At 48.8% G+C, this 27,822-nt stretch overlaps 6 protein-coding genes, 1 long non-coding RNA gene and 1 other non-coding gene across 15 annotated transcripts; 7 read left to right on the plus strand and 1 right to left on the minus strand.

Moving 5' to 3' along the window:
• The first annotated feature begins 98 nt into the window (after window positions 1-98).
• LOC117850940 (probable inactive receptor kinase At5g58300) lies at window positions 99-6,289 on the plus strand. Its single transcript, XM_034732828.2, has 3 exons — window positions 99-723; window positions 2,913-4,262; window positions 5,373-6,289. Exons 2-3 carry the CDS (start codon window positions 2,984-2,986, stop codon window positions 5,990-5,992), a joined length of 1,899 nt encoding a protein of 632 aa, XP_034588719.1. The 5' UTR covers window positions 99-723; window positions 2,913-2,983; the 3' UTR covers window positions 5,993-6,289.
• A 1,173-nt stretch (window positions 6,290-7,462) lies between these two features.
• LOC117850941 (ubiquitin-conjugating enzyme E2 11) lies at window positions 7,463-11,739 on the plus strand. 3 transcript variants are annotated; one of them, XM_034732830.2, is made up of 5 exons: window positions 7,463-7,595; window positions 9,330-9,408; window positions 9,593-9,720; window positions 10,425-10,529; window positions 11,301-11,739. In XM_034732830.2, exons 2-5 carry the CDS (start codon window positions 9,339-9,341, stop codon window positions 11,442-11,444), a joined length of 447 nt encoding a protein of 148 aa, XP_034588721.1. In that variant the 5' UTR covers window positions 7,463-7,595; window positions 9,330-9,338; the 3' UTR covers window positions 11,445-11,739. The 3 variants fall into 3 exon arrangements, with proteins under 3 accessions (XP_034588721.1, XP_034588722.1, XP_034588720.1); XM_034732831.2 differs by having other exon boundaries at window positions 7,531-7,673; XM_034732829.2 differs by lacking the exon at window positions 7,463-7,595 and having other exon boundaries at window positions 9,311-9,408.
• Window positions 11,740-12,479: 740 nt separating this feature from the next.
• Window positions 12,480-14,646, plus strand: LOC117849931 (thioredoxin H5). 3 transcript variants are annotated; one of them, XM_034731677.2, is made up of 5 exons: window positions 12,480-12,917; window positions 13,459-13,514; window positions 13,720-13,833; window positions 14,035-14,157; window positions 14,257-14,646. In XM_034731677.2, exons 2-5 carry the CDS (start codon window positions 13,497-13,499, stop codon window positions 14,395-14,397), a joined length of 396 nt encoding a protein of 131 aa, XP_034587568.1. In that variant the 5' UTR covers window positions 12,480-12,917; window positions 13,459-13,496; the 3' UTR covers window positions 14,398-14,646. The 3 variants fall into 3 exon arrangements, with proteins under 3 accessions (XP_034587568.1, XP_034587567.1, XP_034587566.1); XM_034731676.2 differs by having other exon boundaries at window positions 12,483-12,875; XM_034731675.2 differs by lacking the exon at window positions 12,480-12,917 and having other exon boundaries at window positions 12,924-13,514.
• Window positions 13,656-17,108, minus strand: LOC117849930 (serine/threonine-protein kinase STN8, chloroplastic). 3 transcript variants are annotated; one of them, XM_034731673.2, is made up of 5 exons: window positions 16,204-17,108; window positions 15,934-16,107; window positions 15,284-15,688; window positions 14,821-15,192; window positions 13,656-14,515 (listed from the first exon to the last, which is right to left on the minus strand). In XM_034731673.2, exons 1-4 carry the CDS (start codon window positions 16,996-16,998, stop codon window positions 14,845-14,847), a joined length of 1,722 nt encoding a protein of 573 aa, XP_034587564.1. In that variant the 5' UTR covers window positions 16,999-17,108; the 3' UTR covers window positions 13,656-14,515; window positions 14,821-14,844. The 3 variants fall into 3 exon arrangements, with proteins under 3 accessions (XP_034587564.1, XP_034587565.1, XP_034587563.1); XM_034731674.2 differs by having other exon boundaries at window positions 13,656-14,555; XM_034731672.2 differs by lacking the exon at window positions 13,656-14,515 and having other exon boundaries at window positions 14,538-15,192.
• TRNAI-AAU (transfer RNA isoleucine (anticodon AAU)) lies at window positions 15,731-15,804 on the plus strand. The gene has a single exon. It is a non-coding gene; the product is annotated as a tRNA-Ile (tRNA).
• Window positions 17,109-19,363: 2,255 nt separating the features above from the next.
• LOC140222101 (uncharacterized) lies at window positions 19,364-22,493 on the plus strand. The gene is made up of 4 exons (XR_011897665.1): window positions 19,364-19,487; window positions 19,587-20,134; window positions 20,455-20,608; window positions 22,164-22,493. It is a non-coding gene; the product is annotated as an uncharacterized lncRNA (long non-coding RNA).
• A 553-nt stretch (window positions 22,494-23,046) lies between these two features.
• On the plus strand, window positions 23,047-24,877 carry LOC117848041 (uncharacterized). Its single transcript, XM_034729347.2, has 3 exons — window positions 23,047-23,944; window positions 24,222-24,353; window positions 24,519-24,877. Exons 1-3 carry the CDS (start codon window positions 23,356-23,358, stop codon window positions 24,638-24,640), a joined length of 843 nt encoding a protein of 280 aa, XP_034585238.1. The 5' UTR covers window positions 23,047-23,355; the 3' UTR covers window positions 24,641-24,877.
• Window positions 24,878-25,025: 148 nt separating this feature from the next.
• Window positions 25,026-27,312, plus strand: LOC117848040 (uncharacterized). 2 transcript variants are annotated; one of them, XM_034729346.2, is made up of 2 exons: window positions 25,026-25,954; window positions 26,057-27,312. In XM_034729346.2, the coding sequence occupies exons 1-2, from the start codon at window positions 25,750-25,752 to the stop codon at window positions 27,106-27,108; spliced, it is 1,257 nt and encodes a 418-aa protein (XP_034585237.1). In that variant the 5' UTR covers window positions 25,026-25,749; the 3' UTR covers window positions 27,109-27,312. The 2 variants fall into 2 exon arrangements, with proteins under 2 accessions (XP_034585237.1, XP_034585236.1); XM_034729345.2 differs by having other exon boundaries at window positions 25,026-25,546; window positions 25,821-27,312.
• Window positions 27,313-27,822: the final 510 nt, after the last annotated feature.

Here is a 27,822-nt window from a genome sequence, read left to right on the forward strand (position 1 = left end):
AGTAAAGTCACTCAATCCGGCTCCCTCCTGGCAGCCATAACACTGCACCCTGGGCCCAGGGGCAAATCCGTCACTTGCTTTTTAGCTCCCCTCCAGAACTAATGAGAGAACCCGTCGCACCGGCACCACGAACAGACCACTTCTCTTAACGCGCAGCGGGCTTGCACGCAGGCAGGCGCGCGCACCCCGCACACGGCGCGCACTCCACCTCCCGCGGCTTCAGCATCTTCACTGGCTGCCTGCGTCCGCTCGCAACTGCAAGTCTGCAACGAGAGGGTCAGACGGAGGTGCAGAGGCGGGCGGGGACGGAGACCGGGAGGGAGAGAGAGAAAGACCGTGAGAGGCTGAGAGGTGAGGGGAAGGAGGAGAGGAGGAGGGCGGCGGCGGTGGCCGGTCCGGCGCGGTGGAATGCCGGCCGTTCCCGCGGCGGATCGGGCTGTCTCCTCGGAGCGATTCCTGGCGCGGCTGGCCTCTGGGCGGTGACCGCAAGGCCCGGCCCTGAGGCGGGCGGCGACCCCGAGACGGCGCTTGGGTTTTTTCTCGGTTGCGCTCTCTTGGTGACGCCGTGAAGGTTGGAATTCTCTCCCAGGGCGCCATCTCCGCCGGTTCCTTCCGCGTCCTGGACTCCTGGGTCGCCGCCACCGGGGAGGCGGCGCGCCGCGCGGCGCGAAATGGACCTCGCCTCCGGCTCCGAGATTCCGACCTGCAACGGCAACTTGCGAGGTACGGCGCAATTCAGAGTTCTTCAGTACAGTAGTACTGCGTACCGCGGCGAAAACGATCTGTAGGTATAATGTAGTAATCCGCTCCTTGCGCTCTCCGCGCCACTGTTGCAGGAAAGCAAATGGCGTTCCGCTTTTTTTCTTCAAACGCATTTTGTTTGGTCGATGCGTCCATGCTTTTGTCTTTAGGAAAGGGGAAAGAGAATGCACTGGAATTGCGCTTTTGTTAGTAGTAGGGGAGCGGTCGAGCACTTCGAATCTCTACGGGGCCATTGCGTTTATTGGTGTGGTAGTGAAGCGATACATATTTTTTCCACGCAAAAAACAAAGTGGTACTGAAGTACTGAACTAGTGATTTGTACTTCACGTTCGTGTAAAAAACCTGCAACTGTTACATAAACAAACAACAACTTGAAAATAATGCAATGGAGCAGGTCAGGCGTGCAGTACTGAACTGCAACTTGCAGCAACATTTACATGGGGAATTTCTTTAATGTAACGGTTGCTCTAGTGTTTCAATGTAACAAACATCAGTAACGTCGAACCCGTGTGCGCGTTTCGACCCGTGTGCGCGTGCCCGGCTAGCCCGTGTTGTAACAAATATTTCTTCTTCTTAATGGAATGATACGCAGCTCTCCTGCATATTCTAGAAAACATGAGGAATTCCCAAGCTTGAAGGGGGGGGGGGGGGGGGGGGGGGGGGGGGGAGGGGGGGGGGGGGGGGAGGGGTAGGAGAACATGGAAGATCTTTATTTCAGGGGAACTCTTGATAATCTTACTCGTACATCTACTGTTGCAATTGTCCTATGGGGTGTTGAGATGGTGATGTCTCTTGCCTTGAATTTGTCCTATGGCGTGGAGCCTGAGATCCCTCCTCGGTGTGCTGTGGCGCCGTGCTGCCCATGGCCGCCCCCATCAATGAGCAGAGCCCCACCCTGCCTGTCAAGCCCTCTTTCCCTTTGGTTTCTTGCATCTGAGACCACCTGCTTTACATGCTGGACTTTTGGTTTCGTGCTGACGCCTTTTTCCAAAGCAATCGGTCCTTGAGAAAACAACGGCATTAGGTGTAGTAATTGGGTCTAGGTTAGGTGCCCAGCAATGCTGCTTTTGTGTAAGTTACACATGTGCAAGGGAGTCCACCAACGTGCTGTGCCTCCTCTTTAGAAGTTCTACAGGGGTAGTGTTTTGTCACCACCCTTGTGTCCGTTCTGTTTATGATCGGGCGCCATTGTTTAGGCGCGGTGGCTATTTTGTTAACACTGTGGAGTTATCCTTTTCAGAAAAGGCTAAAGAGTGATGGCTACTTGCTAAAAGATATGTTGGTTTTCTTTTATATGGCACATGATCCTAGCTGTCCTTTTCACAAAGCTTGTGATAAACCGGAAGATTTGTTTGGGTTCGGGTCTTTCGGTTGAGGCTAAAAGAGAAGACAAGATGTGTCATTCTATTTTCGTTTCGTTTTACTACTTTAGGGAGGAGGTTGCTGTGTGGCAGTTGAGGAATCTGATGGTCCCCTTGAAATATATCAAACTGGACACACTTTATCATTATCTCATGAGGGAGCTTAGACCAGCTTTCTGTGTCTGATGCAAATTAGCTAGGGCGCTAAGTATAGGTTCCTCATTATGATGTAAGATAGTGAGGGCAGTGGCAATAAAATATGTTGGAATTACCAAAGGATGCTGATTGTTTATAATTTATTACTTTGTGTGTAATCTGCTCGTCCTGTTTCAACTAGCGAGCTCCATAAAGTTGTAGGTCTAAAACCTATTAGTCTCACGAATCACGGTAGATGACATTCTTGTAAGCATATTTACTATTATTCTTTAGCAGGATTAGAATCTGATATTTAATGATGGAGAACCATACCTGGTTTGACATTTAAAAACTTAAGCAGTGGGAATGATTCTTGCATGCTATTAACTGATTCTTTTTCTTCAAGATCTCTCGGAGCATATATTTTCAGTAGCTGCTTGTTTGGTTAGTTACAGATCATGCAAATACCCTATAAGAAAAAGGCATATAAACGCCCATTGGAAAATGCAATGTATTATGTTTTCTATACAAATTCCCTTGCCTTTGTACCTGTTTTCCACTTGTAAACTGAACTTTTATACTGTTCTCTTGACTCTAAAAATACAAACCATGTATTCACTTATCGTTGACTCTTGTCACCCTTTTATGTGGCAGGAGTGATGCACTGATGGAGACTCTTGGATTATAACTGCATTTTCCCCTTATTCCTCCTGCTGTTCCTAACAATGTGGCATCTGAGGCTTATAGCTATTTTTTCTGCTGCGCTTTTCTTTACGCATCTTCCATGTGCTAAAGGTGCTGACCTGAACTCTGATAAGCAGGCCCTTCTTGCATTTGCTGCATCACTGCCTCATGGCAGAAAGCTCAACTGGACCTCCACAACCCAAGTATGCACATCGTGGGTCGGGATTACTTGCACGCCCAATGGGAAGCGTGTACGTGAAGTGCGGCTACCTGCAATAGGGCTCTTTGGTCCTATCCCTGGGGGCACACTTGGCAAGCTTGATGCACTAGAGGTGTTGAGCCTTAGGTCAAATCGTCTCACTATTAATCTTCCTCCTGACGTAGCATCCATTCCTTCTCTGCACTCCCTTTATCTTCAGCACAACAACTTGTCTGGAATTATACCAAGTACACTGTCTTCCAGCCTAACATTCTTAGACCTGTCATACAATTCCTTCAATGGAGAAATCCCGTTGAAAGTGCAAGATATCACTGAACTGACTGCATTGCTTCTCCAGAACAACTCTCTTTCTGGACCCATCCCTGATCTTCACCTCCCCAAATTGAGACATTTGGATTTGAGTAACAATAACCTGAGCGGACCTATACCACCTTCCCTGCAGAAGTTCCCAGCTAGTTCTTTCTTGGGAAATACCTTTCTATGTGGATTTCCATTGGAACCATGTCCAGGAACCCCACCCTCTCCAATATCACCATCACCCCAAAATGGCAGAAGAAGCATATGGAAAAAGCTTAGCCGTGGTGTCATTATTGCAATAGCTGCTGGAGTAGGGGCCATAGTATTGCTTTTGATTATCATTCTCTTGGTATGCATTTTCAAAAGAAAGAAAGACGCAGAGCCTGGCGCGGCATCATCTTCATCCAAAGGAAAGGCTATTGCTGGTGGAAGGGCAGAAAAATCCAAGGCAGAATACAGCAGCGGTATTCAAGAAGCAGAGAGGAATAAATTGTTTTTCTTTGAGGGATGTTCATATAATTTCGACTTGGAGGATTTGTTGAGGGCTTCGGCTGAAGTCCTTGGAAAAGGAAGTTATGGGACTACCTACAAAGCTGTTCTTGAGGATGGGACAACAGTAGTGGTCAAGAGACTGAAGGAAGTGGTGGCAGGAAAGAGGGAATTCGAACAGCAGATGGAGCTAATTGGCAAGGTTTGCCAGCATCAGAACACAGTCCCATTGCGTGCTTACTATTACTCTAAGGATGAGAAGCTCTTGGTGTATGACTATGTCCCATTGGGTAGCCTTTCTGCTGCTTTGCATGGTATGTCCTTCACTTTGAATAATCTATTTGAATCATTTTACATTTTACTACCTGTAAGAATGCTAGTTTGAACCCCTTTTTTGTACTAATGAAAACTAAAGCTATTAGCTTACTTCAACTTGAAAATGTTGATAGCTGAAATAGATCCTTGATCAAGACATATGCTTGAGCAAAACATATTCAAGTTCATTCGGGTACCTATATGAAGCTCCAATAGGCTTGCAGCATAACCTTTTTTTTTATCCCTCTATTGATAGAAGCTTAATTAGAATCACAAGGTAGAAACCAACATTTGAAGGCTCAGGTGGTTGCATACTTGCATTCTAGCATAGTGTAGTGCTTTATGTTGATTCTTTAGAACTCTGTAGATACTAGAGAGTTGAAATTCTGTAATTTGTAGCTTATAATAAGCTACTACCTCCGTTCCAAATTGTAGGTCGTTTTGACTTTTCTAGGTTCATAGATATTATTATGCACCTAGATATAGTAGAATGATTATTTTTTGTATAAGATAGATATAGACTCCCTATGTACTACTACCTTTAGGCCCTTGGGTGATAGCTCTCTGAAGATAAAATATATTGAAGTACTACAATTTACAAGCCATGTCAACATATACGTTCCTCACTGATTTATTCATTGTTTTTATGATTCCTACAATTGTTCTGGAGTTCACATGAACAGTCTAAAAGACCTACTCTTATAGCTAGAAATTTTAGGCTTTTGAGCTATACTTGCGGTTTCTGGCCGTTGCAACTTGCAGTGTGTGCAAAAGAATAAATGGTGGTTCCATAGTGCCTTGCTTTTCCATTACCTGCTTTGAGGTATCACACCAATACTGACTTGCGATCTGCCAGCGCTCACAGGATAGCCTTTATTGCACAGATTGGGGATGCAAGTAGCTCAAGTAATGAATTGCGATGACCTGCAAACTGTGTAAATTGAACATGACGGCTGTAGGACGTTGCAAAATGTAGCGTTTGTAGCTCTTTTCCGTTTCAACCATTTTGCTAACTTATTATCTGAAAGTCTGACTAACTTGCTCATTATACTCGTTTGTATTGAGAAAATTATATGACAACAGACTAACTGTTGATTACAAATACCCAGGGAATAAAGCTGTTGGAAGAAATCCATTGGACTGGGAAACAAGAGTGAAAATAGCTCTGGGCACTGCACGTGGGATGGCTTATCTTCATGGCGAGGTTGGCGGGAAGTTCATCCACGGGAACATCAAGTCAAGCAACATCCTCATTTCCCAGGAACTCAGCGCCTGCGTCACCGAGTTCGGCCTTGCCCAGCTCATGGCCCCGCCCCACGTCCACCCACGTCTCATCGGATACCGCTCGCCTGAGGTCCTCGAGACCAAGAAACCGACGCAGAAATCCGACGTCTACAGCTTCGGCGTCCTGCTCCTCGAGATGCTCACAGGTAAAGCCCCTCTGAGATCCCCCGGCCGCGAGGACTCCATAGAGCACCTCCCCCGGTGGGTGCAGTCCGTGGTGCGAGAAGAGTGGACGTCAGAGGTTTTCGACGTCGACTTGTTGAGGCACCCGAACGTCGAGGACGAGATGGTCCAGATGCTCCAGGTCGCTATGGCATGTGTTGCTGTTGTCCCTGACGAGCGGCCTCGGATGGAGGAGGTGGTCAGGAGGATCGAGGAGATCCGGAACTCCTACTCGGAGACGAAGACCTCCCCGGAGGACAAACCAAGGGAGGGATCCTTCTGATCATTCATCAGTAGCACAGCAATAACATGGCATCTTAGAGAAAGAAATAGGTTTGACAGCTCTGCATTTAGTATGTGTGTGTGTGTGTGTGTGTGAACCTTTGCAGTTGATTCCTGATCATTCTTTGGTAAAATTGTTTCCTGTTCTTAGTTCCATGATGTTAGCACTGGTGGTTGTTTTGTTTCTCTAGTCCTGCTGCTGATCATCGTGTTAATTTGTCGATCGTGCTGCGATTCAGTTTGAGAATTGAGACAACTTTTTAAAGTCTGTTCGAATGAGCATTCTCTCTGTTTTGCATTTTCTTGTGGCTCATATACAATCTAATTGTCGGTGCAGAATGATACTCTGGTTGACTGTTTCAATCACGATAATGCTGTTCACATATTTCTTGACAATTTGATCTCTTGCCGACTGGTGCATGCTTTATGCTATACACTTTGAGATCGCATATCGCCATATCGGTGTGGTATGACGGTGTATGATACGTGGGACCCCCGGTACTGAAGAACTGGCAGTTGGTACTAACGGTGAAAAACAAATCCAAATTGCTGCTTTTGTTGAGAAAAAGAGGCCTACTGAAGACAATTTAGTGATCAGAACGTTTGCATCAGGTCCACAACGGTCCTGTTTTTCCTTTCCTTTACAAGATCTGCGCTGGATCAGCGATGGATTGATTCCTTTTTTCTTTCTGACGAAAGCTTTCGCCTTGTAGCTTTCTCTTGACTTCAAAGTGTGCAGTAGAGAGAAGAAAAAGAAGTAGAAGAAATGGTAGCATTAGACGCAAGAACTTGCCCAGTCAAACCAAAATCCGTGTTGGCTAAACTGACTGTTCTTTTGATCTGACCCAAGCAAGGACGCCAACCTTTTACGACCGAATTATCAAAACCAACGCTGCAATTTGCCATATAACCTAGAAATTGAAACATCAATAAAAAGGAAAGAAGTCCAAACCTCTCGAGTGCGAGGTCAGAAAAATTTGAGCGTAAGATGCAAAGCAACGAAATGAGTAATTAACAAACGCAGCGCGCTGCAGAAGCGTAACAATTCATGAAGTGCGCAGTCAAACATCCTTAAATTTTGTTAAATTTTCTTAAAAAATACTGCACATCCTTCATGGTTTGGGATGAAAAGCTTCCCTGCAAATGGGATTTTAGTCAACACTATCTTTGCAACTTTGATCAATAGATTATATTATCGCATACCACTATACCAGTGGAAGGAGAAGGTAGATCATCGGTTGTTGGAATCTAACTCTACTGGGTAAATAAACACCTAATACGAGTTGTTTACCTGATCACGCAGATTCCTCTTCTGATAATCTCTGATCCTGACAATTTGCTCTCATCATCTCAGAAGGGAAAAAAATAATAAAGAAGACCAACGTACGTCGAACGTTCCGCCCCTCTGCCCACCCCGCAGGCCCAGCGGGCGGACTATAAATGCCGGCTCGAACACGCTTTGGAAACCCGTCTCGCACGCACACCACAACTCCACAAGCGAGGGACCCGGGGCGGGGCAGGAGAAAAAAAAAAGAGGGAGAGAAGGCGTCTCTCTCTCTCTCCTCTCGCCGTCCCCAACCTCTCGTCTTCGCTGCCTGCGGAAGGTGGGGAGCCTTCGCTTTTCCGCGTGAATTTTTTCGGGCGAATTTTTTTCGGCCTCCGCTCCGGTCAGATCGGCGCGGGTGAGCTCCGGCCCCTCCCGATCCGGATCCGTCCCATAGGCGCGCGTGTTTTTTTCTCTCGAGCTTTTTGTGTGGTTTTTTTTCCCGCTCTTCTCTTCTGGTTGCCGCGGCTGTCTCGGGTAGATCTGCGGTTTGGTCCGGTTTGGAGCGCGCCGAGGCGGTGTTGCGTGTGGTAGGTTCCTGGTTTCCTACCGGGCGTTGTCGGTCGGAGCCGGATTTGGTGCGGGGCTGCTTGAGGCGTTGGGCGATCGGTGCTGGGGCATGGGGTGTTCGACCTTACGCGCTCGTGTTCTGGATTTCACGGATGGTGTGAGAGATTGGGGCTTTTTTGGTTGTTCTGGATCTGGATGGATGAAGTTGGCCGTCTGCTTGCTGTGTAGGGGCTTTCTGTAAGAATTTTAGGATCGATGCGCTCGTGCAGGCTGTGACGTGCTCTTGTGATGGTTCAGGCCGATCTCCGAGATGCCTGTAGTGCTGTACTGGTTTCACCTCTGTACTCAGCTTGTTTTGTTTTGTTTTTTTCCGGTAGCTTACCTTGACCCTCTGGGCGTTTAGAAAGTGCATTTCTGAAATATGATTGATATATTGTTCTGACACTAGTATTGTTAGTTATGATGGTAAGCTAGGCTTACAGGGTAGAATGTTTTGAAATTGATAATTTGGAATTACTAAGAGGTTTGCTCATCGTTATGGAGTGTGGGTTGTATCATTCCTCATCACTAAACTTTCAGCTATTGGCCTTCGCTTTGGAAGTAGATGTTGGCTATTTTAACTCATATATACTTGACCTGGAGCATGGAGGTTACTTGATATGCATGTTAAGACTGTTGGCTATTTTAACTCATACCTGGAGCATGGAGGTTACTTTGATACGCATGTTAAGGCTTAAGAGTTCAGAAATTAGAAGTGCTTATCATATCTGGTTGTCTTTAGGGTAAGAGTATTTATAAGGGGTTCACAAGAGTTAATTCGTATATTGGGCTGGAGACCTGACAGTACTAATCCAGACTTCTGAAGCATTGTTGCCTTCTTGAAAGGAGCATTAGGTTATCTGCTACTTAAACTTGCTTGTATTTGCATGCTAGCCCATACTATCACTGAGCTATGAAATATGTTGCCGCTAAATGTGATATGTTATTAAGTTCTAAGTTTATTAGGAGTGATAATCGAGCCAAACCAAACCTAATGATTGGATTGCTGCCTAATGTTGATTGGACTTTATGTGGGACATTTTTGGCTGCCAAATGATATTATGATATAGAAATCTAGCTTGCAAATATTAAGCATGAGAGCAGGAAGCCCAATGTTCCAGCTTAGGGGGCTAGCTGAACAATCATCCAAGTATATGGGATTGAGGTGTCTTCTTTTGTTTATCTAGAATAGTTGGCATTTTTTCCTAAACCGAAAACTGAAGTTTGAGTCAGCTTTATGGGGTTCACAAATGTTCAATATCAGGACTGTCATGGAACACTGTCACGCAATTCAGTTAGCAGGCTTGATATTTGCTGAGTTCTCTGCAACACTTTACTAACATAATTTGGACTCTGTTGTTCATCATTCGTATCTCTGCTTCCAAATACACAAATAGATATGATTTACTGCAATCTTTGTTCTATGTTTTTGTTGACTTCTTTTACCTAATGTATGATGAAACAGGAGTTTGTCATGGCATCGAAGCGTATCCTGAAGGAATTGAAGGACCTGCAGAGAGATCCCCCCACATCATGCAGTGCAGGTACGATTACTAGTAATTATTGGAACTATGGATGACTGCTCCAGAGATTTACATAACCCACTGGGTGCAGGCAGACCATGTCATCTTGTCTGTACCATATTGCCAGTCCTTGCATGCTCACTTTGTTTTTCCCAATGCCTTTCCATTGCTTCTCATGAACAAATTTCACTTGTACAATGTTCAGGTCCTGCCGGTGAGGACATGTTTCATTGGCAAGCAACAATTATGGGACCGCCTGACAGTCCCTATGCTGGTGGTGTTTTCTTAGTGAACATTCATTTCCCGCCAGATTACCCCTTCAAACCTCCGAAGGTTAGAACTCAGGAGGTTTATCTTATTTACAAATTCCCCTTTTATTCACTCTAAGTTATTGTGTATTGTGCGCTCTTGCAAGATGTGTAGTATTGGGTAGCCTGAATGTGGTTACCTTTAATAAGTATAGGCGTCTTCTGAGTAAAAGTTTGTAAACAAGAAAGGCTTTTTGTTGTTCCTTTTTCTCCTGCTAATGTCATCATCCTGGGGGGAGGGAGATCATTGTACATTATCCCTTCTGCTATGTGATAGCTTCACCTTTCTGTTAGTACTTTGTCCTTGGTCAACTAATAATATGGTTATAGTTGTTTTATCTGCTGGCATAAAATCATCTTTTAGTGTTAGCTGGTAATGCATTAACTTTTTTTCCTGGATGAAGTATCCCTGTTAATATATCCTTTCAGAGTTGTAGTTTAGAACTGTGTTAGTGATTTCGTACACCTGAGGAAATAATAAATTTCTTACAGCTTCTCTCAAATTAAATATTTCATGCTAATAATTTCAAGAAAAACGGTATGTTAAGAATGTCATGGATTATTGTATGTTTGATACCTGTCTACATTTCCTATTAACAATCTGCTTTGGCATCTTCCTTTGATGGCTGAACTTCACGAGCCATTAAATCTTGAGGTTTCTTTTACTTAGATTTTGTTGTTTTAACTTTGTCCATGTTTATTGAATCTTTGTTGCCCTGTTCATTTTAGGTGTCTTTCAAGACAAAGGTCTTCCATCCTAATATCAACAGCAATGGAAGTATATGCCTTGACATTCTTAAAGAGCAGTGGAGCCCTGCTTTGACAATTTCTAAGGTCATCCTGAACACTGATATTTTTTTTCTATATGAGCATAACTTTTTCTTTTCATTTTTTCTTTATGTTTATAAAATGAGTAAATCTAAATTTCTGATGATGCAAGAATTTTCTACTGATGGGTATCGCTTATTTTGCATTGATTAGTTAGCAGAAACATTCACTGCCTTGTTTGGGGTTCCTTTGCTGTCTGTTCCTGTGCTGTTTTTGTCATCATCTGCATTGTTTGGGGTTGCTATTGTAGATGTAATGCCCCTAGCAAATTCTGAAATCTAATGTTGTTTGCCCTTTTGTTTGATTTAGTTGGTAAATATTTTTCTATTTATTATTTCACATGCTTTAACCATATATCTGTGAAATATCAGGGCCTTTGTCCTTTCGGTGAATGCTTCTATGAACCCTGTTTGCTATTTTACTAACATACTGTGGTGCTTGGATCTTCTTGTATCATGCTTTAACCATGTTTTGAGCTGTTTAAATGGAGACTAACATTGTACTTCTGTCAACCATACTTGCAGTACAGCACCTCTAATAGTGTGCTGAATATGATCATAGGAGTTTCATAGGCGCGCCCTTATATGCTGGCTGTATGCCAACATATTAATCTTTTTTTTGGAACCGTCCATGTGGAAATGGAATTTCATTTTTCATTCAGTTCCACAATTCCACAATTAGGTTTTGTTGGAAATGACGTGTTATTGTTATGTTATACACCTAAATGAAATTAGAGTGTTGTTGCTTATTTGAGTGTTGCTTTGTTGGATGTTCCAGGTCTTGCTCTCCATCTGCTCCCTGCTAACTGACCCCAACCCGGACGATCCTCTTGTCCCCGAGATTGCCCACATGTACAAGACGGACCGGCCGAAGTACGAGTCGACAGCCCGCAGCTGGACGCAGAAATATGCGATGGGCTGACAAAGCACCTCCGCATGTCAATCAGCGACGATTCCCGTGTCGTCTCAAGAAATTGTTTGTGGGCCATTATTTCCTTCGATTTGTCGCTGGTCGTGTGTATCCCCGATCCATGTAGGATCGTATTGTAGTCGATGTCCAACTACCATCCATAGTGAGATGGTCGGACATGCTTTGCTTATGCACTTATGCTTGCTGGGAACCTTGGTGTTGGGATCGGTGTTACTCGGTAATTGTTCATCGGAGATTTTTATTTCGTTGTCTGTGTCTAATGCATGTCCATGTGAATCATTTTTAATGTAGGCTGTTCGCCTGTTCCATGTCATGTTACCATTGATAGGTTGGGCATGTTGGTACCGAAGCATGCGTGCTCACGTGAAGTTTTCGCATCAGAGATTGTTGGTAGTGCATTGAGCATATGAACTGTAGAACTTGAAGTCATCTGGCTTTAGACGCGGGAGCCGTGTACAACATCTTGACTCGTTGAGCTCATATCTTTACTGTGGAAGTGTGGATTGAGTTCATCGAAGTTATTTGCCGTGGCTTCGAGCATGCTGCTCAACAGAATTCTAGTCTGGCAGATTTGATCTTCAGTCTGCGTTCCGCGTGTTATACGAAGGGCTTGCACGGCTGAATTCGCAAACGAACCGCGTCGCCCTCTGCACATTGGTGGCGCGGAGCAGTAGCTGGGTTCGACACGTTCTCCAGTAGCTGCCAGCAGGAGCTGCCGTGTGACGTTACGTCAAGCGGGTCCCCCGGCCGCAACTCGACACACCGTCCGGGCTGTGGCTGTGGTAGCGGCCGCTTCGTGCCAGCCGGAGCCGGCTGCTTGGAAGCCAGCGTCAGCTGACGGCTGCCGCTGCGCGCCTGCGCCTTGCTGTTGCATCGCCCTGTCACCCCTTGTGGCTCCGGGCGCCGGCCGATGCCTGGCTGGCTGCGCCGAAAGAGCGCCCGTCCAAACGCTACCAATCGTTTGAAGCACAGCCAAGTAGCCCATCCGACAAAAGCTAATTTTGGCCGTGCAAGACCAAGACCGGCAGGGTCGCATGCATTTTCTCGCACTGCCCCTCGGTGCCCAAAGAAACCCCGTTTCCGGGCTCCCGGTCGCTCTCGCTCCCCTTGCCAAATGCTAGACTATTTGAAGCGTCCTGGTGATCGCGCCCGCGCGCCCCTACTTTGACGGCTAGCTGCTATTGCCACGAAGGGCATTTTCCGTCAACGTGCTGCCACGGTTATCAGGGATCTGCCCCGGCAATGGCGGTGGCTCGTTCGCTCCCCTAGGCCCACTCCCGGCGCCACCCCCGCCCCTCCCTCCTGGCCCCCCGCCGGGGTGCCGTCCTCCGCACCCGAACGCCGCGCGACTCGCCGCTGCGCTTGGGAGCGAAAACGGAAACTGCCGTCGACGTTTGCTGCCGGATTGAGTCCGGTTGGGAGGTGAATACATACAAACATCCCTTGGCCTTTTGCAGAGGAACAGTACGTACCAGTTTCTCCTCCAACAATGCATTGATCTCATGCTTTTTGTTATGGTTGGGGACTGCGGAAACCTAATTAATTTGCAATGATGCTATGCGCCGTGTTCGATCTAAACAGAATCTACACTTTCTACATCCTGTTCAAAGGATCAACAGCATGATTTGTACAAGTTTCGGCTTTTTAATATCATGGTCTTGTCCTTTTAATTTTTTTCTTTTTTCGATTGGTCTGCGTGACTCTTGATAATCAAACGTACTTGCATGCTCCCGCTCCTTGACCTTTTGTCTCGTAATTTATCAATCGAAATGCTGAAGTACTATTTACCATCTTTATGAAACCCTTTTGTTTCTCGACTTGTTTCAATAGATCTTGAAACAATAATGTCAAAGGGTAATCAAACGTTTCACGGATTTATTTGTCTCATGCCATCTGATCAGCCTATTTCCTTCACCTATGCATGGCAATAAGGCATTGACACCCTCTTTGTTTTCTTGGATCATTGACACCATTACTAATCTTCTATTTCAAATTTTCGATCCAGGGCTCCGGATCAATATCCTGACGAATTGCCTCGAACCGATGGGGTGCTGTGGAAGTGTAAACCATCTCATCCTACTCCATTACAGTTTTAGTTTGCTGGTTGCAACATGCATTGCCATTTCGCCTCGTTTGATCTGCTTGCTAATACGTACATGATACATGGTTTTGCTAAAAAGAATATACGATCATACGAAAGACTAGCCATTTGCAGCTTGTAGTAGGTTTCTGATCCAGGAAATTTGTATCATGGTTCTGTTTGCAGAGTGCTGTAGATGATGAGGAACATCTGGACTACAGCGCCGGAAAAGTGACCGTTGTACCAGATCTTCGGTGTTGGGAACGGAAATTGGACGAAGCGACTGAACTTGGGCAAACGGTAAGTACCCAAGATGAGTAGTAAAAGATAACACTGAGTGAATTACTAGATACTCCTTCCTTGTGACATCAGGGCACGACGAGTTGGCCCTGATGGTACAATACCATCGAGGTGTTTGCAGCTGTATTTGATTGTCCATTGCATAATTCATTCAGCTGTTCATCAGGTTAACCATGTATGTTGACATGTCCACGTGGACAGGTTGTGGTAAAATTCAGTGCGACTTGGTGCGGACCATGCAGGATTGCTGCTCCACTATTCGCCGAGCTTTCTTTGAAGCATTCTGATCTTGCTTTCGTGTCCGTTGATGTAGATGAACTGCCGGTACATGAATATTCGGAATTTTTCCAATTGAGTTTCTTTCTTTTCTGCGCAAAGAAGTAGATTTTGAAGTTAAAATGCCACCTTAAAATGGTTCTCCAGGAACTGGTCACGCAATTTGATATACGGGCAACTCCAACGTTCATCTTCATGAGAGACAAGAAGGAGATCGACAAGCTGGTCGGAGGCAACCAGGAAGATCTCCAGAAGAAGTTCGATCCATACTGCCAGGAGAAATGTTAGGTGACCATTTCGTCTGTCAGGATAGCATCAGGACGAGCATGACCAAACACCTGATCGGCTGAAACGGGAACAGCTCAGAATTTCGCAACCAGTCGACGAGCTCTCTGGGAGTCTGCATCTGCGTAGTTTGGAGGAACTGATCAGCGGAAGTAGGATTTCTGTCCAGTATAATGTAAAGTTAGCTAGTGTCTGAAACTCTGCACCACATTGTTCAAGCAATCCCATACAGAACAGAAAATTGTAACACCAGTCACCAGATGCCTCCCTCTTGATCCCTCCCATAGTCCCATGAGTGGTTACACAGCAAAAAATGCCAATGACATTGCTGAACACCGTATGCCAAGGACTCAACAATGCGTAATGTACACCGACGAACCGATCAGAGGATTCCAATGATCCAATGTGTATAGAGCCTGTACGTACCCAGCCATGAGCCATGGACGGATGCTATTTGATGAGAGAGAGCTTGGACAGCACGGCCGCGGCCTGATCTCCACCCAGGAGAAAATATGGGTGCCGTAGCGCCGCGGCGGCGGAGAGCCTGCCCCCGCCGTTGGCGCCCCTCTCCGAGATGAGCTTGGTGGCGAGGTCCCAGCCTCGCCCGGAGTCGAGGTCCAGGATCTGCAGGTCGGGCCTCCGCCGCGTGCTCTGCCGCCACCTGTTGAGGTCGTAGCCGGCGGACCTGAGCTCGGCGTTGAAGTTCTTGAGCCCCGACTGCGTCCGCAGCGTCGGTATGGCCATCTGCATCAGCACGATCCCCGCCGAGTACATGTCGAACAGGTCCGGGTTGTTCAGCTGCAAGGAACGCAAAGGGAGTCCGTGTCTGTAAATGTCTGATCAGAGATGCAGAGCAAGAGGAGGAGTGTCGGTGATGGCCGGCGATCACCTGCCAGAGGATGGGGGAGAGGATGGCGGCGATGGGCTCCGGCGGGGGCTCGGGCGTCTCCTCGGGGAGGACGTAGAGCTCGGGCGGGCAGTAGTCCGGGTCGAGCAGGGCGCGGTCGGGGACGTAGTTCTTGCCGATGCGGAGGTCGGTGGCGGCGCCGAAGTCTATGAGCTTCACCTGCCCGCGCCGGGTGACGACGAGGTTGGAGGGCTTGATGTCGCGGTGCACGATGCCCGTGCCATGGATGCGCTTCAGCGACGTGACCAGCTGTCGCATCACTTGCTTCACCACCAGCGCGTCGCGCTCCAGCGTGCCAAGCCCACGCAGCGCGCGCCCGAACATGAGCTGCTCCAGGTTGGACGGGAACGCCCGGTCGCCCAGGTAGTCCGCCAGCGTCCGGTCTCCCTAAGAATCATAACGAAGCTATCAACATCCAATGACAAAAATGGCCTATTAGCTCAGTTGGTTAGAGCGTCGTGCTAATAACGCGAAGGTCGCAGGTTCGAGACCTGCATGGGCCAAAGCTTTTTTATTTTTCATTTAATCTTTTTTTGGGTATCTTAATATTTCTTTTTGGGATATCTGAACTCTCAAGTTGCAACAGAATTTGGTATATCTGAATTTGAGTTCAACGCAATGGCGATGCATACCTCAAACTTCCATACGAGCCACTTGCCGCCCTTGATGAACTCCGACTTGGTCTTGTCGGCGACGAAGCTCCCGAGGAAGTCGGCGCACGACTCCGGCGCCGCCCTGGCCATGCGGTAGTTGAACCACTCCTCGTAGTCGCCGCACTCCTTCGCCCCCACCGTGCCAACCTTGATCTGAACACGATCAACCACACATCAGCTGATCACCATCATCGCCATCAATTTCTCTCGACACCACACCAGTCTTGCTGCGCTCTGCTTAGTGCTTACCTTCTTGAGGATGACCTTCTCCTTGTACCTGTCGTCGTTCTGGAGGCTCGTCCGGGCCCTGCCTGACCGCTCCTCCACGACGGCGCCGTTCTTCGGCACAACGGCGCCGGCGTACACCACCCCGAACGAGCCCTCTCCGATGCGCTCGCCGACCACGAAGTCGCTCATCTTCAGGCTCCGCCGGCCCAGCACGCTGTCCAGCGCCAGCTGCAGCGGCGCCAGCACGTACGTGTCCACGGCGCCGCTCAACACCCCCGGCCGCGCCGTCAGGTATAGCCATGTTACGCCCAAGAACCCGAGCAGCGCCCACCGCTGCGCGTCCGACAGCCCCGCCGTGAGCGCGTCCAGGCGGGACAGCGCGCCGCCCGCCGCGCGCACCGCAGGGTTCGACGCGTCCAGGTGCAGCACGCTCAGGAGCCCGTCCGGGATGGAGTCGCTGCTGGCAGCCGCACCGGACGCGTCCACGCCCATGAGCTCGTTCGCCGCGCCGGCGATGGCATTGGTCGTGTCCCCGACACCGGCCGGGTCGGCGGAGGCGTCCAGTGGCAGCGCGGTCACAAGGTCGTCCGGCGCGGCGCCCGCGCCGGCGGCGTCGCTGGCCACCGTGTCGGACGGGTCCTGCAGCGAGCTCTTGAGCTCGTCCACGAAGGACGCCCAGCCATCGTCCGCGGCGTCGCTGGTCGCGCCGCACCTGAAGATCAGCCTCTGGGCGTGTGGCCTGGCGCCGGACGGGTGGAGGAGGGTGGGGTACTTCTTGGCGAGGGTGGCGGCGGGGGGCAGGAGGGACGCGGCCATGGCGAGGAGGGGGATCTCATCCCATGGGGTTGTCGAAGTCGAAGGCAGCAGAGGACGCGGGAGACAGGCAGGGGAGCGCGTGGAGTAGGGAGCAGAGGCTGCGAGGTGTGCTACGTGGCAGGCAGCGGCTTGTAACGTACGTTATCCACATGGTGAGATGGGAGATGGGCCGGCGAAAAAAAAGATGGCTAACGCGCAGAAAGGATAATCGGCCATGGGCTGAAGAATATTGGGCCTCATCATGACAGATTGAAGAAGCTAGCACGAGGATTTCTCTGCAAATCCTATACATCTTCCATTAGATTTTTAGTCCACCTATCTTCCATTGTATAAGATTCGTGTAATACTTGTTGGATCGGGATTGGCTAGCGCACAGTAGCTGCGGGACAGCACATGCAGAGCACCTCGCACCAGCTTTTCGTGCAGCATGTGGACAACAAGGCCTCCTCCAATGATACAACTCAGGGGTGTTTGGAAACACCTATTAAAATTTAACACCTGTCACGTCGGATGTTTGAATACTAATTAGGAGTATTAAATATAGGCTAATTACAAAACTGATTGCACAGATGGAGTATAATTCACGAGACGAATCTATTAAGCCTAATTAGTCCATGATTTGATAATGTGGTGCTACAATAACCATTTGCTAATGATAGATTAATTAGCACAGAGTTATGCAATTAGTTTTATAATTAGCTCATGTTTAGTCCTCCTAATTAGCATCCGAACATCCGATGTGACACTGTTAAAGTTTAGCACCTCATATCCAAACAGCCCCAGCTAGCTGGTAAGTATACCGCATCGGATTTTTACGAGAATGAAGAGCTATCTCTTGTTCAAAGATAGTCTCATACACACATTCCTAAATCATGTAGGTTCGAAATGTGGGGTTATGTAGATATAAGAGTTAGTGTTTGACTCTAGTTATTGGAAGACTCATCTCTTACACTATCTCTTGAACGTATGAGCTAGTAGTTGACTCTAACCATTGGAGGAGGCCTAATGGATGTCGACACGTGTCGTGTAATGAGTGGAGGAGGCGGATGGAAAACTAAACGGATCCAAAACTAAAAACCATCTTTTCTCTTAAACCACGTGTTCAATTTAAAATCCTTTTGAAGATTTGTACATGTTAGGATTAATGCATGAGAATGAGATCCAATATGTTATTTTAATTTTTTTTAACATCTCAACATTTGAATATACTTAGCCAACGTTTTTAGTATGTCATTTCAATATTTTTATATACTTAGCCAACATTTTTAATCTATTATTTCAACATTTTAATATAATTAGCCAACATTTTTAGTATGTCCTTTCGACATTTTAATATGTATACTCAACATTTTTATTATATCATTTCAACATTTTAATATATTTAGCCAACAATTTTTACTATATCCTTTCAACAGTTATGATATGCTATTTCAACATTTAAAAAATTTTGAATTGATTTTTCCAAATTGTTGAACTTTTTTCTGTTGAACCTGTTTGATAAAAATATTGGATGCTATTACGAGGATTACAATAGAAAATAAAAAAACATCATGCTCAGTTGCTCACGGACAGCTGCGTCAGCGGCCTGCTTCTGTGCTTCTCTCCTGTCTAATTGCTGTCTAATTGGGCTGCGCGCTGTTGGGCAGACGGGCCGTGTGGGCCGTGCGATGTATACTTATCGATCCGGAAGGTACATAGGACCCCCCGGATTTCTCTTCCTCTGGAGTGCGTGTGATTGTGAAGAAGTCTGGACACCAAAAAAGAGAGAAACTAGAGGACTTCTCTTGAAGCCATGCCAAAGGGCGCAGGATGTCGGCTCCACCGGCGGGGCTTCGGGAATCTCGCTCTTTGGAGCTGTTTCAGGCCAGCGGAGCTAAAAAAAGAGGCTCCCGCAGTTCCTCCTCCTCATTGCCCACTGTTGCCCTTGGGAAGGGCCCGCACGGCGGTAGAGCTTTGGCGGGCAGCGGCCGACGACGACGGCGGGGGCGGAGACGATCGGGAGGCGAGGGTGGGGATGGTGACGGCTGGGAGGAGGCGGGAGGTGGGGGCGGAGGCGGGAGGCGGGGTAGCGATAGCCGGGAGGAGGTGGAAGGCCGGGAGTGGATAGGAGCGGCGGTGGGAGGATAGGGAAGAGAGAGAAGAGGGAGGCTAGCGGTGGGAAGATAGGGAGGAGAGAGAAGGAGAGAAAAAATAGGAAAAGGAATGGGAGGAGAGAAAAAAATAAGAAAAGGAAATAGGAAGAGAAAAGAAGGAAAATAAATAGGAAGAAAAGAAAAAAAAGGAAAATGAAAGGGTATTAGAGGTATTGCCAAACATTTTTTTAAAAGGAGGAGCTAGAGTCGGAGAAGCCACTCCACCAGTGAAGCTAGAGTTGAAGCCGTTTTCACATGAACCGGAGCCCTGCCAAAGTGGCTCTTCATCTTCTCTCCTCGGCCATCACCCTGCCTCTGCTTGGATCTCACCCCAGGGCCCAGGCTGCGGGCCGGGAGGTGAGCTGGTCAGCGGCGAGCGTCGAGGCTTCCATATTCTCATCCGATTATCTCCACCCTTTCCGTCTTTGTCTGATCATATGGTTCCTCATCCCTCAGCACCGACGCCCGCCGCCTGTTCGACGGAATAGCTCCGAGGAGAAGGGGGAAAAGGCTCAAGAAGGCGCCTACGGAGAGCGCCGGCAGCAGCATAGACGACTTGCCGACGGTGTCCTCCAGGACATCCTCCGTTTCCTGCCGGCGAGGGACGCCGTGCGGACGTGCGTGCTCGCCCGGCGCTGGCGCGACCTCTGGATGTTCGCGACAGGCCTGCTCATCATCGGGTACGACGACGACGACATGGAGGAGCTTCGGGAGTCTGTCGACCATCTTCTTCTCACCCGTGGAATCGCGCCTCTAGAAACATGCGAGCTCAGGTTCGACGGTATCGCTGATGTTTTCTCTGATGGAGACGTCCTCCGTGTGAACCTCTGGTTCCGGCATGCCATACGGTGCCAGGTTCGGGTGCTCCGGTTGCTTTTGGCAGGGCATAGCCGACACTTTGATCTACATGACCTGCTCCGGTTGCTCTTGATTTGGACGCAATAAAATGCATTCTCAAGAACTCTCCACTTCTAGAGAAGCTCACTCTTGAATTTTCTTGTAAGGTACTCGCTCTGTTCTAAAATATATGACGCCATTGACTTTTTACTCCAACTTTGACCACCAATATCTATTGAACGAGTTAGTTAACTAAAGTAAAATGTGTATCATTATGTGTATTGTCAAATGTACTTTAGATTTAACTTGTAGGTTTATCTATTTGCAAAAATATTTGTAGAAAAAATAAATAGTCAAACAAATGAAAAAAGTCAACAGTGTCATATATTTAAGAACGGAGGGAGTATATATTTTATGGAGGGACAATTATTGTTTTGTTTTATTATACATCATTAATTGATCATAGTGAAATGATTGTTTACTGCAGGGATCTGGCCATAAATTTGAAATGAAAGGAAACAATATTCCGGTACATGAAACAACTGCAATATCTGAACACCTTAAGATAGTAGAGGTGAAATGTGACGTGGTTGATGAGAAAGTTTACAAAGTTTTGAGGCTCCTGTCTACATTCAACATTTGTAAGCTAACTAGCCACACTTAAGTTTTTCAATATTTCTGAAGCTTTCCTCCACGTTCATAAGCATCCTGGGACAAGTTTAAGGACCACTGGTGTATTTTCCTCTTGAATTAAATTGCATGAACGATATGATTGGATGTTGACTTGTTTTGGATATTCTACTTGTTCATTTGTTCTAAGAGGTAGCACAAATGATTCAATAGACCTGTTATGAATATTAGTTCACTTGCTGATTACTTCTGTACTGCACCACAAATTTCTGTGTTTAGCAATGGTACAGTATGGTTACAATTGTGCTCTTGTCTCACCTTGTTTTTTGAAGGCTTAGTGTCCATGTCCAATTACCTGCTCTTAGTGGCTGAATTACCCTTTGCCCAGTTCTTATTCATATAAAGTAATTGTTGGCATTGAACTGCCAGTGAAGCAATGCTTCTCTACATACACTGTTCATTATGGGAAAAATTCTGGAAATGCCACTCTCATGGAGTGAATCCATGAATACCTCTCTTGCTTTATGATATATGGGCCATGACAATTGACACATGAGTGTCATTTCTTGGATTCCCAACCTTTGTGCGTGTAATTTGATTGTGCATTTAGCCATCGAGTTATACATTTAGTTATATCAAAGTTATAAACATTAGCATGGTATCTTTACAACCCTTAAGTGCCAACCATAATTTATTTTCTTTTTTCCCTATGATGTTTTTGTTACCTATTGCTGTCACAGCTTCAAAGGTTTAGAAACCTGTACTCTGACAAGTTAAATAGTTTGACTTTATAACTTTTTAAAAAACTCAACCTGCAGGTTAAGATAGCCCCTGGGTATTTTGCTTAGAAGAAGACCTTCTCACGCAGGTCGAGAAAACCTCCAAACCCCTGCCCCACCCTACGTAGCGGCACCATAGCCCGTGTGAGACGACCAACGACCAGGGCTGGGCCTTAGACCTATGCTTTGGTGTGGGAGATGAGGGGATTTTTTTAACCCTAGCTTGAAATTCGCTCCCACGGGAGTCGAACCCAGGACCTGAGAAGTGCTACTAGAGCCACCTAACCAGGACCTGAGGAGTTTGACTTTAACTTTTATTATTTGTACTTGTCCCCCATCTTGAAAGGTGGCCATTGATGTCATCTTCATGTCCAGTTTCCCCCACTTTGCATTGGCTGCTTGTTGGCTCTTGTATCATTGAGAAATTCATTGTTGTTTAACTTCAATCTCTCATATGATTATAAACATTGACTGTTGTTTTGATACTTCAAGCTTTGATGTAATTGGCAAATTGATGGTCAACCTAGCCAGGTGTTTATATATCACAGCTAGAAAAGTACGTGTCAAATAACTATTGGGAGATTTTGCTCAGCTTCATGTAAACAACTTCATAAATCATACCAACATTGGAACAGTCAGGTTTCAGACGCATGCCGGTCAAGTGTTTTTTTTCCTACGTATTGAAGTCTGTTCGGCTGTATTTAAGTTCCTTTGTCAAGAAAACTAAAACGTCTTTTTTTGGTTAAAGTTCTGCAGTCAACTTATTGAGCCTTTCCAATTTTCACAGGTTTCAGTTTCGGGTAGGGCAGGAAAGCAAGGGGTGCCGCCGGATGTACTATCTCTCGAGTCTCGATTCGGAAAAAAAACATGTCACGAAGTGTGTTTGGCCAAGTTCTGGGTACCTTTATTGAGATCCAGCCGAAGGTACTGTGTAGAATTGGCAATGTAACTTGTTTAGACCTTGGGATCACCTAGTCGGACTTAGCGCTTTAGAGTCGGACATAGCTTATCATGTCGCGAGATTTCTGTTGCGCTTTTGGTCTTGCTGATCCACTCAGCGATCTGGACTCGAGTAACGTTCGTCTGAGTGCACTTTTCATCAGACGTTCCATCAGAAGAGAGCTGAATGCTGATCTACTCAGCGATCTGGACTGAGACTGAGAATGCTTGATGGACTGATTGGCGTAGGTGGATGGAACATGATTCTGATAGGATAGGCTCGCACAGACGTGTACTCCAATGTTGCTGCACGTAGCTAGTGTTTTGCGTGTACCGCGAGATAAAAGCACCCTTACACGTATCCTACCACTCCGGGAAATGCAGACGCTGCAATGCGCATTCGCATTTGCCTTCCAGGTTTGTACCTGTACACGTCGTCTGAACTTACTACCCCCGGTGCGCTGCTCAAGCACTACTAGTGCACGATGGTGTCACTCCGTGCTAGAAGAAAGAAAAATCCATCGCGTGCCACTAGTTTTACCCAACGCCATGCCAAGAACGGCCAGATCACATGGTGAGGAGCAGGCACAGAGCGAGGCCCTAGGGATCGCGACGGCTTGCGGCTGCTCTGCTCACACCGCACTTCCGTTAACCCGTCCTCAAAGTAAAAAAGCGTGAGCGCGTCGCCATCCCAGTTGCCCGAACAGGCAAGGGCCCGCGCTGCGAGCAGCGCCATTCGCCACACCCGTTTTGAGCTCCCGTCGGCCATCATTCGCGCGTCGCGTGGGGCCTCACCGCGTCCGTCCCGGGCTAGCAGCTACGCTGGCTAAAAAGGTGCGAGACGGCGGACACGTCCGTCTACGGCCTACGCGCACACCGCCTCACAAGTCACGACCGATCGTCTCGTTGGTTGCGCTTGTGTTCCCACCTCCCCTCCTCCTCGTCGAAAACCCCACCAAGCCACCGTCACTCGCTGTCGAGACAGCCCAGCGGCAAAGCATCCGCTCGCCCCCGCCGCGAGCACTCATCGCTTAGCAGCCATGGCACTCCCGGGTGCGACGGCGCCGTTGGTCGTCCTGCTCCTCCTCTTCGCCGCGGGAGGCTCCGGGGCCGGGGGCTTGGGCGACGACGCTGGCTGGTCCCTCGGCTTCGACTTCGACACGATGATCGGCTGCGCCCCGCCGACCCCAGAGGCGTCCGAGGACGGCGCGGCCGCGTCCTTCCGCGCCGGCCTCGCCCCGCTCCTCGCCGCGCTCCCCTCCGCCGCCGCGGCGACGGGGTTCGCCTCGCTGCCGTCCGCCTCCGCGGGTGCCGGCCGCGGCCCCGCGCGCGCGCTCGGCCTCTGCTTCGGGCCCGCCGCGCCGGCCGAGTTCGGCTGCGGGGAGTGCCTCCAGGCGGCCGTCGCGGCGGTCGGGCGCTGCGCCGACGACGTCCTCAGCGCCGGCGCCTGGCGCCCCGGCTGCTCCTTGGTGTACGCCGAAGACAGCGCCTCTCTGGCTGACAAGGACGAAAACTCCCAGTCCCAGCCGCGGTTCCCCGCCGACGAGACGCGCTCGTACCCCGACAGCTTGGAGCAGCGGCTCGCCGACCTTGCCAAGGCCTTGGCCGAGCCCAAGCGGCGACCTCTGTGTGAGTGATCTCGACGTGGCAGCTTCCTTTTCCGCAGAGATGGGGACAACAAGAACAATGAGAAATTGGCCATACCATAGCTTAGTCTTTTGCGCATTTCTACTCGTGCCATTATCTTCTTCGCTCGAATGCCACAAAAGGTCTGGCACTTGGACTGAAATCCAGAGCTTCAGTTGATTTGTGCGCCCCCATTTCTCTCACAAAACCCCTGGGGACGACGCACCAGTGCATTCTAAGCTTGATTCCTAGCTGACAGCTTCGACTGGAATGCCCGCAGGGAAGATGGCACTCTCCGTCCTGTTCTACGTCCTGGCAGCCATCGGAGCAGTGACCGTCGTGTTCCTCCTGTGCGCGTTCGTGGCTGGCTGTTACCTTGCAGAGAGCCTTTTCCGGAACGTGGAAGCGGCAGGTACTGTCTCTCACTCTCTCGCTAATGGCCTTGATTTGAACGTATGAACCAATCAATTTGATATGCTGGACGCAGTGGCCTTACTGTCAGTCTGTCCATCACAGACTGGTGATTGGTCGAACGAGTTTGGTTTAACTCTGGGCTTCCATGACGATTGCTACGCAGGTGCGCGACACGGGAACGCCGCCGCCGGCGGTGAACAGGGCGAAGGGATCGCCGTCTACGTTGCCGCGACCAATGGCCCATCGCCCGTCTGGTCGGTGGCGATGCAGCTCCGATTCCACTAGCTAAGCAAGCCAGCGCGAGCCATTGCCAAGGGATGGAAGCCGCCGGCTCTGATCCTGGCCTGGGTGCAGTGCTGTGATCCCCCGAGTCCCGAGTACTACTACTGGCGGCTCCTCCAGCTATGTTTGATGAACAGCTTAATCTAGTTGATTCTTGCTCAAGCTCCTGAGGCTACTAGATGCTTGTTGCTTAACTGGACGGTATTAATTGTTGGTAGTCATTCTGACTTCGACTAGTTATGTTTATTTGTGGTGGAAGAGAGCGTGCTTTTTGATGGAACCTCTGCGACAAGCCGATACATAAAGCTATTGTAAAAGAAAGTGAAAACTATGAAACTTACTACCTACAAAGCGGCACCAAATCTGAAACGCAACTTACAACTCAACCAACCTACAATACTACCACAAGGAGCCTAACCAGTTCGCTTTGTTAGTGTTTTTTTTGCCATGTTCTCTTACCTACCCATCGTTACCAGTCCAAAATCAATAACTTCTGTGCACACTGCTATTTTTTTCTTCTCAATTCTAACTTCTAAACCAGTCCAAAAAACTAGTTCAGCAATCTGAAAGAATATCTCCTGCTTTTCTTTTCTTGTAATGGTCAAACTATGCATGTACAAATCCTTTTTTTAAGCATCAAGCTGTGCTCCAATTCCAACTTCCTAATGATAGCCTCTTCTGCTCACGCCCGGTACTAGAATATTTCGTCGGATTGCTGTGTGTTTGCTGGCTCAAAAACGTGGAGACTCCTCCTTTGTCGTCGTTCCTCCTCCAAGATCTTCCTCTGCCTTAAAAGTTCAGAAACTCTCATTGCAAAGCAGCTTCATACTCTAGCCAATTCGTGTCCTTGTTGCCAAGTCGACAGTTAGGTGAAATTTTGGAGGCGTTCTTGAAGGTTCTGATAGCCAGGTGCGTTTTTTTTTGTTCATTGTTCCTGTCGTCTGATTTATTCATCTGCCTCCTCTTTCTTGGCCGAGGATACACATTTTGTTTGTGCCATTTCTGCAGTCTTCTTTGTAGCCAGAGTGAATGGCATACTTTTGATCGATCAAGTGGCAGTTGTGGAGAATGCCTAAGAACTTTGATGAACCCCAGCATTCTGGAAGCATCCGATGTCTGAAGCCAAGAACATCCAACACCCCGCCCCTGAGCCTTCCTTGACCAAACTCTGTACCTTTCGTAGGAAAACCAGGACGATCATGGAGTCGGGTGAGGTCAGAAGGCGGTTCGGCCGGTGCCCTTACTGCCGCGCCATGATCTACCAGGACCCCGAGGCGGTCATCTACTACTGCACCAAATGCCGCACCCCGATCAGAGGTGCTGCTTCTAACCAGAAATCCGGCCCTGCGCAACATGATGTTTTACTCTGTTCATTCATGCACCCGGGGCGTGTGTTTCTTTGGTGCATCTTTACTGCAGGCAAGAAACCTGAGCCGACGGAAGACATGAACCACGCGCTGAGCAGGCTGGAGATCCTCTCGGCCGACACCGCGTCGGTGTTCTCCGACGAGCTTGACGCATGTCTCAAGCAGGCTTCGGTTCTCGACGTCCACGGCAACCAGCCTCCGTTGTTCGGCAACCCCATCTTAACCGCGAACAGCCGCGACGATGCCCGTGTTTACTCGAATGGGCATGATGAGCACCGGCCGTTATCTCGGCGGACAAGGCGATCGGCGTGTTCCGACTCGTTCGTTCTCCGTTACGGCGTGTTCATGTCAACGCATTCGGAGACGGAGGACGGGTTGTCTTCGCCAAGAAACGCGTGCGGACGGCAGCGCCGGCGATCTCTCGTGGGCTTAGAGGAGGTCGAGACGTCTATTGGCAGGTCGAGACCGGCGGCGCCCCGTGTCGCGCCGTCGTCGCCGCTGACGGACCCGGCGTTCCAAAGGGATCTGCTCCGTTCGCTCGACAGCCTCCGCGGCCTGATCGTCGCCATCGAGCCGGCGGCGTCGGTCGGCGCGAGAGCGGCGGCGGCGCGGCGCGGCGCTCGATTCTTCCGCCGGCTGGAGTCGCACCTCGCGCAGGCGCTGCCTCCCCAGGAGCACGCCCCGCGCCGGAACGCGGGCGGCAGCAGCACCGGCTCGTCGCCGTCTTCGGCGTCGTCCACGGCCGGCGGGCGCAGCGAGCGGCGGAGGCACCACCACTGTCGTCCGGTCTTGGGCGGCGCCCCGTTCCTGGTCTGCGGCAGCTGCTCCGAGCTGCTGCAGGTGCCGGCGGCGACGCTGCTGTCACGGAGAAAGGTCGCCAGGCTGCGGTGCAGCGGGTGCGACGAAGTGCTCGAGCTGACGGCGCCCGCGGGTGTTGCTGGGTTGGCACCGCAACAGACGACTCCGACGTCGTCGTCCGCGCTGCCGGAGTCTGATGAGCCAGGCAGTTGCAACAGCAGCGAGCGTTGTGCTGGCGCGCAGCCGCTGCACCGAGCGTTGGGGTACAGTTCACCGAGCCCGCTTCTGCAGAGCCGGCGCTACTGAGCGATTGAGAAGGTCCTGGGCCATTCCCTTTCCCAACATTGTTGCTTGGGCTGAAAATTTCTTAACAACTCAAATGGAAGTTCTATCGTTCTCTTAAAAGCCTCCCACATTTTTGCGTTTTTGATCCGAGGGAAAACTTGGAACTTTATGAATTCAGTTTACTGGAGTTTTGTAGAGGTGAGTGGTACTGCATTTCTGCATTGCAAGTATCAGTGTGTACAGTTCCCCGCCCCCGACCCCGAAATAGTCTCACAAATTTCTTTTACATTGGGCTTCTACGTAGCCCGATGGGCTAATATGTGGGCCTCAGAAGGGCCCATTGCAGTTTGTACATTTCAGCGTGGCCCAGGAACCATGACTAAATTTGCCCTAGCTAGCGCAGCTCTATATAAAGACCGATCTGCTCATCTCTCGCAAGTCGCAATGCCGCCGCCAGCATCACCCCAGTCCCCACCCGCCGCCGCCATGAAGAGCGAGGAGCGCTGCAGCTAAGCGCATGATCTCCTGTCCTCCGCCATCGTCGATTCCTTACTAGTTCCGTTGTTCTTGATCTTCTCGGCCGCATCGTTCTTCGTACTAGTTCCGTTGTTCTTGATTCACGATCCCTCTGCCGCCTGCTCTCTCAAATCGCCGCAGTCTCCTTTTTTGCTTTTCTATTTCTTTTTTTTTGTTTCTATTCTTTTGCGAAACGGTAATTGGTTTGGAAAGCCAGGT

This window comes from Setaria viridis, chromosome 3 (assembly GCF_005286985.2).
Source record: "Setaria viridis chromosome 3, Setaria_viridis_v4.0, whole genome shotgun sequence".
NCBI classification, from domain to species: domain Eukaryota; kingdom Viridiplantae; phylum Streptophyta; class Magnoliopsida; order Poales; family Poaceae; genus Setaria; species Setaria viridis.

Coding starts and splice junctions, on each gene's coding strand:
- LOC117850940 (XM_034732828.2), top strand. CDS start 2,984: ATGTGGCATCTGAGGCTTATAGCTATTTTTTCTGCTGCGCTTTTCTTT. Junction 4,263..5,372: donor CCTTTCTGCTGCTTTGCATG/GTATGTCCTTCA, acceptor ACAAATACCCAG/GGAATAAAGCTGTTGGAAGA.
- LOC117850941 (XM_034732829.2), top strand. CDS start 9,318: ATGATGAAACAGGAGTTTGTCATGGCATCGAAGCGTATCCTGAAGGAA. Junction 9,721..10,424: donor ACCCCTTCAAACCTCCGAAG/GTTAGAACTCAG, acceptor TGTTCATTTTAG/GTGTCTTTCAAGACAAAGGT. Junction 10,530..11,300: donor CTGCTTTGACAATTTCTAAG/GTCATCCTGAAC, acceptor TGGATGTTCCAG/GTCTTGCTCTCCATCTGCTC.
- LOC117849931 (XM_034731675.2), top strand. CDS start 13,371: ATGCATGGCAATAAGGCATTGACACCCTCTTTGTTTTCTTGGATCATT. Junction 13,515..13,719: donor CGATGGGGTGCTGTGGAAGT/GTAAACCATCTC, acceptor TTCTGTTTGCAG/AGTGCTGTAGATGATGAGGA. Junction 14,158..14,256: donor TTGATGTAGATGAACTGCCG/GTACATGAATAT, acceptor ATGGTTCTCCAG/GAACTGGTCACGCAATTTGA.
- LOC117848040 (XM_034729345.2), top strand. CDS start 25,837: ATGGAGTCGGGTGAGGTCAGAAGGCGGTTCGGCCGGTGCCCTTACTGC.
- LOC117848041 (XM_034729347.2), top strand. CDS start 23,356: ATGGCACTCCCGGGTGCGACGGCGCCGTTGGTCGTCCTGCTCCTCCTC. Junction 23,945..24,221: donor GCCCAAGCGGCGACCTCTGT/GTGAGTGATCTC, acceptor GAATGCCCGCAG/GGAAGATGGCACTCTCCGTC. Junction 24,354..24,518: donor CCGGAACGTGGAAGCGGCAG/GTACTGTCTCTC, acceptor ATTGCTACGCAG/GTGCGCGACACGGGAACGCC.
- LOC117849930 (XM_034731673.2), bottom strand. CDS start 16,998: ATGGCCGCGTCCCTCCTGCCCCCCGCCGCCACCCTCGCCAAGAAGTAC. Junction 15,689..15,933: donor GGCTCGTATGGAAGTTTGAG/GTATGCATCGCC, acceptor TATGATTCTTAG/GGAGACCGGACGCTGGCGGA. Junction 15,193..15,283: donor TCTCCCCCATCCTCTGGCAG/GTGATCGCCGGC, acceptor CGTTCCTTGCAG/CTGAACAACCCGGACCTGTT.